The 9,181-nt window shown below is 34.2% G+C and overlaps 1 protein-coding gene across 1 annotated transcript; it reads right to left on the bottom strand.

The window, feature by feature from the left end:
* Window positions 1–2,695: 2,695 nt before the first annotated feature.
* Window positions 2,696–4,635, bottom strand: Oscillin (glucosamine-6-phosphate isomerase Oscillin). Its single transcript, XM_065370244.1, has 6 exons — window positions 4,083–4,635; window positions 3,910–4,011; window positions 3,636–3,818; window positions 3,359–3,543; window positions 3,094–3,267; window positions 2,696–2,996 (listed from the first exon to the last, which is right to left on the bottom strand). The coding sequence occupies exons 1-6, from the start codon at window positions 4,204–4,206 to the stop codon at window positions 2,928–2,930; spliced, it is 837 nt and encodes a 278-aa protein (XP_065226316.1). The 5' UTR covers window positions 4,207–4,635; the 3' UTR covers window positions 2,696–2,927.
* Between the last annotated feature and the right edge of the window lie 4,546 nt (window positions 4,636–9,181).

Here is a 9,181-nt window from a genome sequence, read left to right as displayed (position 1 = left end):
ACTTTATCTACATTTGAGCCGATTTTGGTAGTGATCCTCAAGAGTGGTTTTTAGACCCTCTTTTTTCAAAATTAAAAAACCCAAAAAATCAAATGATAACCGTTTGCGAGGAAGCAAAAATCGAAATTTACTAATTTTTGAAAAAAATCATCAAAAATGAGGAAGTGTTTGATTTGAATCATTCAAATGATGCCCATAACCCAACGACTCGAGTAAACAAACAAAAAATATCATTATGACGGATTGCCTATCTTCAAAATTAAAGGGACAAACTTGATTCAAAATTTCCAAATTTGTACTTTTGTATTGCCCTAGATTTTGAAAATTTCAAATTTTCAAATTTTGTTAATATTGGCCCCATCAATTTTGAAGATAGACACAATTTTTTCTCATAATAACTTTTTTCGTTTGTCCACTCAAATACTATGAGACATGAGACATGAGTTAGTGGAGTCACTGAAATGATCTAAATATTTTCTCATTTTTGGGGAATTTTTCAAAATTGGTACCTACATTTTTGGCCAAAAATTGTGCAACTTCTTCAATTTACAGATAAAAAAGAAAATGTCTGCTTCATTAAAATGACATCAGCAATCCGTAGTGCTCAAATGGACGAACACAAAAATGTTATTATAACAACTTTGAATTTGAAGCATCCCAATTTTAGAAATTTTGAATCAATTTTGCCCCTTCAATTTTGTAGACGGACAATCTGTCATAATAATATTTTTTGTTCGTCTACTCGAGTACTGTGGGTTTTCGAGCATCATTTGAATGATTCAAACGTTTCCTTATCCATGATGATTATTTCGAAATTGGTAAATTTCGATGTTTTGCGAAGCACGTGGCTCCTTCAATTCACAAAATAGGCAACCCGGCAACCAGCCATAATAACGTTTTTGTTCAACTCCTCGAAAAATATCTACAGTTGAATTTTCGCAGACGATTCTCGGAACACTTATTTGTATATGAAAAATCACCAAAAAGTCTCACTTTTCTGTTAAACATTTCTAAAAAGTTTCACTTTTTTGCTAAAAATTAAGTCAAAAATGTTGCTCTTTTACACAAGGTTTCAATTCCCCCCCCCCCAATTGAAAAAAAATTTAAAAATTTAATTTTTTAAAAAAATTTTTAAATTAGCTCTGTGTTATGTTATGCTTAAATTTATAAATTGTTGAAATATCACTAAACATTCTCACTCTCAAATGTCAAAATTTTCAAAAAAGTCTTGATTTATTGCCATACTTTGAAGCTGCAAAATCATCTCACTTTTTGCCTTTTGTATAAAAATGTGAAAAAAAATTTTTCTTGCCAGTAATTGACAAAATTGAGAAAAACTTTGAAAAATTGCTCAAAATATCGTTGAAATAAAATTGAAACAACCAAAATCTGATGAAATATCTCGAAACATTAAAAAAAAACCAGATCATTGATAATCGTTGCAGATAAATCTAAAAATTTTGCAAAACTGCACAAAATGTACAAAAAAACATCAAAATTGGTGTGAAAAGCGCCAATGATTACTTCAAAGTTACAAAATTTAAGTAAAATTGATCAAATCTTTGCTCAAAAGTCAGAACAGTTAAAATTTGTGAAAATGAATAAAATTTTAAACAAAAACGAAACACTACCAACTGCTCTACAAAAACCAGAAAGTGAAAAAAAAAACAGAAAAAAATTTATAATTATAGGTAACCGGTTTTTAAACGCAATTTTTGAGGTTAAGGTTACAGTTAAGGTAATCAAATTTTGGAATAAAGGTTAAGGTGGAAATTTTTTTCTGTTAAAGTTATGTGATTTTTTACCATTTTTTCCGAATATTTCCCGAATTAATGTTAAGGTTAAAAACCGGTCAACATCCCTGGGATAAACTCGTTAAACAGGTCGAGTATAATACACAACTCGATTTTTAGCTGCCCAACTTCATATTCACGCCTTCTGGAGCAAATTCAAAAGTCTGGAGAAATTGAAAATCGCGCTGGAGGCTCCAGAATGGCTGAAAATTATAACATTTCGATTTGGGGAGTCATTTACGGACAAAATACAGCAATTCACGCAAATTTCAAAAATTTCCTCACAGAGGGGTATCTTTTGATTTTTTAATTTTGAAAAAAGATGGTCAAAAAAACCACTCTTGAGGTGTCACTCCCAAAATCGGCTCAAATGCAGATAAACTCGTTAAACAGGTCGAGTGTATTATACAACTCGATTTTTAGCTGCCCTACTTCATATTCACGCCTTCTGGAGGCGTCTGGAGCAAATTCAAAATTCTGGAGAAATTGAAAAATCACGCTGGAGGCTCCAGAATGGCCGGAAATGGTAAAATTTGGATTTGAGTAATTGATATTAGTTTTTATTTTTACCATTTTTACTGATCAAGTACGTACTTTTTAAAAAAAACATAAATTGCCAAAAACAGTCAATTTTGAATTTTCAAAAATTCGCCAAAAATCAAAAAATGAACTTGGACAGCTGAAAGTTTGGTTTTGGGAGTTTTAGACTATGCTATTTCCAAAAATCGAGGTCCCGTTCAAATCGGAGTGTGACACCTCAAGAGGTTCCCTCGTAAGTATATTATTGTATTATGTAAATTTTAAAAAAAATATTTCTTCTCGATATTTGTACAAATAAAAGCAGTCTTTGTAGGTACTACCTACCGAAAAATGTTTCATATTTCAAAAGTTGAAGAATGACATAAAATTTGATAAATTTATATTGTTTCGATTATATTTTTGCAACGAACTTCGAGCGATATGTACATACACAAATAAATAATATATTGGTAACTAATTTTAAAACATTTAAGTACGATATAATTATTATTGATTTATTATTTTTAAAAAAGTTACACAAAAAATGCCTGTAAAAAATTTTAATACCCATAAAAATGACAAATAAAAATAAGTATCAATACCTTATATCAAAGTTTAAAATTCAGTATGCGAATCACAGTCACCATCTTCTTCAATCAGTTTCAGATGAACTTGATGCAAATCCTGGAATTAATAACACAAAATTAATGGAATAGTTACAGATTTAAATTTCAACTCATCGTGCACTCGTAAAAATATAAATAAGTAAGGATACACGTACTTTAAAATACTTGACCGTTTTAACACGTAATTCTAAGGTAGCGTCATCGTCACACACCATTATTGTTCTAGGATGCTGTTGAAATGCTGACACCGTCCACATATGATTAACACCTTCTTCGATAGCTTTGTACAATGCGAACGCTTTATGAGAGCCGAGAATAATTATCATCACCTGTAAATTCATTCGATATAGTAAATTTTCTCGAAAGAGCAAATTGAAATTCTACACGATATAAGTATGTAATTCAGTGAAAAGTAAGTACTTCTTTTGCATCCATAACGGTTCCTACGCCGACGGTCAGAGCACGTTTGGGAACTTTCGATAAATCGTTATCAAAAAATCGAGCATTAGCTTCGAGTGTTTCTTGAGCGAGAGTTTTGACTCGAGTTCTTGAGACTAAAGATGAGCCAGGTTCGTTGAAAGCAATATGTCCGTCGGGACCAATACCTTGAGATTTAATTCCAAAAAATTAATAACACGAGTAGTGTAGTCCGATAAATGACGCTAGAGTATCTCGTTATTTAATATTTATAAATTACCTCCGATGAACAGATGAATACCACCAGCTTCGACGATTTTCTTTTCATAATCATCGCATTCTTTCTCTAAACTTTCAGCGTTACCGTCTAAAATATGAACATTAACGGGCTGAATGTCGATATGTTTGAAAAAATGATGCCACATGAAATAATGGTAACTTTCAGGATGTTCTCTAGGCAATCCTAGCGGAGAAAAAAAACACGATTATTTAATGTAACGTTAACGTTATAGTCAAACACATTCGAAGATATGGAAAAATAACACTTTACCTACCTACGTATTCGTCCATATTAAACGTTTTAACGTACTTAAACGATACTTTTCCTGCTTTGTAGAATTCGATTAATTTTTTATACATCCCAAGAGGCGTACTTCCTGAAATGAGTGTTTTTTTTTTAAAGGACTGATAATTCGTAAAATTCATCGATTAATGTACAGCTGCTCACCTGTTGGTAAACCGAGAACGAAATATTTATCTGGACCTGGTTTAAAATCATTGATTTTTTTGGCTACGAATTTGGCAGTCCAATTGGCAACTTCTTCAGCCGACTTCAAAATTATTAACTTCATGTCGATTCAAGTTATTAGATTACGGTGACTGGGTAGCAACGGGAAGTTTTACGAAACAATGCTTTCGAAGCTCAAGGGAATCACTAACTAGTAACTAGCAACTGTACGTATTTTTCACTATGTTACCTAGACAGAGACACACTTGAAAACGAATGTTCGAGCACAAACTTAACCATCGAAGTAGAATAGAAAATATGATAAATTAAAAGGCCACACAGCGAAGTAAGAGCAATTGAACTCTTATCAATGTAATGTGATAAGACGTTTATCGAATGTAAACAAACTCTTCTGCGTTTGAAGGTTTGAAGTTGAACCGTCGACCGTATATAATAATAATTAAATTTTATTTAAAAATGAAGAGTGATTAATACTAGCAGTATAATTCAATAGGCCATCACGTATATTCTCCGACACGTATATTTCAATTCCAAAATTATTATCAGTTCATCAGCACTATTGTTGTTGTTGTTGTTATGGTTGAACTTTGTCAAGTCAAGTGCAGAGTGCAGCATGAAATGACCATTCTTAAGAAAGAAGAACTCATCTCAAAAATATTTGCATTTTGCATTAATTCTTGACTCTTGAGGTCAGAGGTGTCACACTCCGATTTGATCATTTGAACGGGACCGCGATTCATGGAAAGAGCATAGTCTAAAACCCCCAAAACTAAATTTTCAGCTGCCCAAGTTCATTTTTCAATTTTTGGCAAATTTTTGAAAATTCAAAATTGACCACCTACTTACTTGATCAGCAAAAATGGTCAAAATAAGTCACAAAACAAATATTAATTACACAAATCCAAATTTCACAATTTCCAGCCATTCTGGAGCCTCCAGGCTCCAGCGCGATTTTTCAATTTCTCTAGAATTTTGAATTTGCTTCAGAAGGCGTGAATATGAAGATCGAGTTGTGTATTATGGTACTCGACCTGTTTAACGAGTTTATCTACATTTGAGCCGATTTTGGGAGTAACACCTCAAGAGTGATTTTTTGACCAGCTTTTTTCAAAATCAAAATTAAAAAATCCAAAAAATCAACAGATAACCGTTTGTGAGGAAATTTTTGAAATTTGCGCGAATCGCTGTATTTTGTCCGTAACTAACCCCCCAAATTAAAATTTTACAATTTCCAGCCATTCTGGAGCCTCCAGCGCGATTTTTCAATTTTTCCAGAATTTTGAACTGGCTCCAGAAGTCGTGATTATGCAGTTGGGCAGCTAAAAATCGAGTTGTGTATTATACTCGACCTGTTTAACGAGTTTATCTACATTTGCGCCGATTTTGGGAGTGACACCTCAAGAGTGGTTTTTTTGACCTGCTTTTTTCAAAATTAAAAAATCAAAAAGATCAAAAGATAACCTTTTGTGAGAAAATTTTAAAAATTTGTACGAATCGCTGTATTTTGTCCGTAATCAACCCCCCCAAATCAAAATTTTACAATTTCCAGCCATTCTGGAGCCTCCAGCGTGATTTTCAATTTCTCCAGAATTTTGAAATTGCTCCAGAAGGGGTGAATATGAAGTTGGGCAGCTAAAAATCGAGTTGTATGTTACACTCGACCTGTTTAACGAGTTTATCCACATTTGAGCTGATTTTGAGAGTGACACCTCAAAAGTGGCGTTTTGACCAGCTTTTTTCAAAATTAAAAAATCCAAAAAATCAAAAGATAACCGTTTGTGAGGAAAATTTTGAAATTTGCGCGAATCGCTGAATTTTCTCCTTAACTAACCCCCAAATCAAAATTTTACAATTTCCAGCCATTCTGGAGCCTCCAGCGCGATTTTCAATTTCTCCAGAATTTTGAATTTGCTCCGAAGAAGGCGTGAATTAGCAGTTGGACAGCTAAAAATCGAGTTGTATATTATACTCGACCTGTTTAACGAGTTTATACACATTTGAGCCGATTTTGAGAGTGAAACCTCAAGAGTGGTTTTTTGAGGTGTCACTCTAACCCCCCCCCCCAAATCCAAAGTTCACAATTTCCAGCCATTCTGGAGCCTCCAGCGCGATTTTTCAATTTTTCCAGAGTTTTGAACTGGCTCCAGAAGTCGTGATTATGCAGTTGGGCAGCTAAAAATCGAGTTGTGTGTTATATGTACTCGACCTGCTTAACGAGTTTATCTACATTTGGGCCGATTTTGGGAGTGACACCTCAAGAGTGGTTTTTTTGACCTGCTTTTTTCAAAATTAAAAAATCAAAAAGATCAAAAGATAACCTTTTGTGAGAAAATTTTAAAAACTTGTACGAATCGCTGTATTTCTTCTAAAATTAACCCCCCCAAATCCAAATTTCACAATTTCCAGCCATTCTGGAGCCTCCAGCGCGATTTTTCAATTTTTCCCGAATTTTGAACTGGCTCCAGAAGTCGTGATTATGCAGTTGGGCAGCTAAAAATCGAGTTGTGTATTATACTCGACCTGTTTAACGAGTCTGTCTACATTTGAGCCGATTTTGAAAGTGACACCTCAAGATTGGTATTTTGACCAGCTTTTTTCAAAATTAAAAAATCCAAAAAATCAAAATTTTCCCGTTTGTGTGAAAATTTTTGAAATTTATGCCAATCGCTGTATTTTGTCCAAAATTATCCCCCCAAATCCAAATTTCACAATTTCCAGTCATTCTGGAGCCTCCAGCGCGATTTTCAATTTGCTCTAGAAAGCGCGTGAATATGAAGTTGGGCAGCTAAAAATCGAGTTGTGTATTATACTCGACCTGTTTAACGTGTTTATCTACATTTGAGTCGATTTCGGGAGTGACACCTCAAGAGTGGTTTTTTGACCATCTTTTTTCAAAAAATCAAAAGATACCCCTCTGTGAAGAAATTTTTGAAATTTGCGCGAATTGCTGTGTTTTGTCGGTGAATAACCCCCCAAATTAAAATTTCACAATTTCCAGCCATTCTGGAGCCTCCAGCGCGATTGACAATTTCTCCAGAATTTTGAATTTGCTCCAGAAGGCGTGAATATGCAGTTGGGCAGCTAACAATCGAGTTGTGTATTATACTCGACCTGTTTAACGAGTTTATCCACATTTGAGCCGATTTTGAGAGTGACACCTCAAGAGTGGTTTTTTGAGGTGTCACTCTCGCTTCAAAACGGCTGGAAATGGTAGAATTTGAGCCTCGGGGGTTAGTTCTTAAAGAAATACAGCGATTCGCACAAATTTCCGAAATTTCCTCACAAAGGGTTATCTTTTGATTTTTGGAATTTTTTAATTTTGAAGAAAGCTGGTCAAGAAACCACTCTTGAGGTATCACTCCCAAAATCGGCGAAAATTCAAAATTAACTGTTTTTGGCGATTTATGCTATTTTTAAAAAAGTACGTACTTGATCAATAGAAATGGTTAAAGTAAGTCCTAAAACTAATATTACTTTCCCAAGTCCAAATTTCACCATTTCCAGCCATTCTGGAGCCTACAGCGCGATTTTTCAATTTCTCCAGAATTTTGAATTTGCTCCAGAAGGCGTGAATATGCAGTTGGGCAGCTAAAAATCGAGCTCTGTATTATACTCAACGAGTTTATCTACATTTGAGCCGATTTTGGAAGTGACACCTCATGAGTGGTTTTTAGACCAGGTTTTTTCAAAATTAAAAAATCCAAAAAATCAAAAAGTAACCGTGCGTGAAGAAATTTTTGAAATTTGTGCGAATCGCTGTATTTCATCAAGAACTAACCCCCGAAGCACAAATTCTACCATTTCCAGCCTTTTTGGACGTTAAACAGGTCGAGTATAATACACAACTCGATTTTTAGCTGCCCCACTGCATATTCACGCCTTCTGGAGCAAATTCAAAATTCTGGTGAAATTGAAAAATCGCGCTGGACGCTCCAGAATGGCTGGAAATTGTGAAATTTGGATTTGTGTGATTAATATTAGTTTTGGGACATATCTTGACTATTTTTCAGATCAAGTACATGCTTTAAAAAAAAGCATAAAATTGCCAAAAACAGTCAATTTTGAATTTTCAAAAATTCACCAAAAATCGAATAATGAACTTGGGCAGCTGAAAATATGGTTTTGGAGGTTTTAGACTACGTTCTTTCCAAAAATCGCGGTCCCGTTCAAATCGGAGTGTGACACCTCAAGAGGTTCCCTTGTTATGTATTGTCTCTGTGACTAACTGTTGGAAACTTTTTTATGATAAGGATAATTTTAAAAAACAAGTTCGTTAAACGGAAAACAACGATAGTAAATTAAAAATTTCAGAAGTTTTAGATTGATATTCAGAATTTAAGACATATTCCAAGCTTACCTACTTCTCAATGTTATGTTGATTATGTCGTTTGTAACTTTTAATATGTAGTAACCCGCCACCCTCAACATGAAAAAATTCCATCGATTAATTAATTTTCTTGTGCCAGAACAAAATATGGTATGGCATTGTGGTATCTAGAGGGGGTGCGTAAAGGTTGCACCATTAATTTCTCATGTTGGGCATTTTGCCTACTTTTTTATTTTAAGGGGCAAACATTTTAGAAAAAAATCGTATTTTCCACATTTACTGATATTTTATTTTTTTCAAGTTAAAGTTAGGTGGAATCATTTTGACTCCTCACTGACAATTGTGTGTCCATGTCCAACTTGCTTGTGCACAGCAATTTGCCTAACCTTTAAATTTAAGGGGCAAAAAATTTCAAGCTTCTGGTCTGTACAAAAATTGTTCAAAAATTTCTGCCCCTTAAAATAAAAAAGTAGGCAACCTTCTGACCACGGCAAATGAACGGCAGAACATACACGCATATGTACCAGGAGTCGTTACTATCCTATCACTCGTTCCTGCGGAGCGAATGCATGAAGAAACCGGTTTGTGACAATTGTCACCATGTTGAGGGCGGCGGGCTAAGTATCAAATAATATTTCATTTTATGAAAATTTTCAAAAATGTGTCACGCACGCGGTACACTACTTACTCTATGTAACGGAGATGACAAACCCAATTCATTTTCAGGTGTTACTTCTTATTTTAACTTGGG

The sequence above is a fragment of the Planococcus citri genome, chromosome 1, assembly GCF_950023065.1.
Source record: "Planococcus citri chromosome 1, ihPlaCitr1.1, whole genome shotgun sequence".
Classification (NCBI taxonomy): domain Eukaryota; kingdom Metazoa; phylum Arthropoda; class Insecta; order Hemiptera; family Pseudococcidae; genus Planococcus; species Planococcus citri.
The sequence above is the reverse complement of the archived record's forward strand: the minus strand, read 5'-3'. Positions and strand labels throughout refer to the sequence as shown.

What these genes read in the sequence shown, in the direction of transcription:
- Oscillin (XM_065370244.1), bottom strand. Translation starts at nt 4,206, where the DNA reads ATGAAGTTAATAATTTTGAAGTCGGCTGAAGAAGTTGCCAATTGGACT. An exon ending in CGTTCTCGGTTTACCAACAG is followed by an intron (nt 4,012 to 4,082) that starts GTGAGCAGCTGT and finishes CACTCATTTCAG; the next exon opens with GAAGTACGCCTCTTGGGATG. An exon ending in AAACGGTCAAGTATTTTAAA is followed by an intron (nt 2,997 to 3,093) that starts GTACGTGTATCC and finishes TATTAATTCCAG; the next exon opens with GATTTGCATCAAGTTCATCT.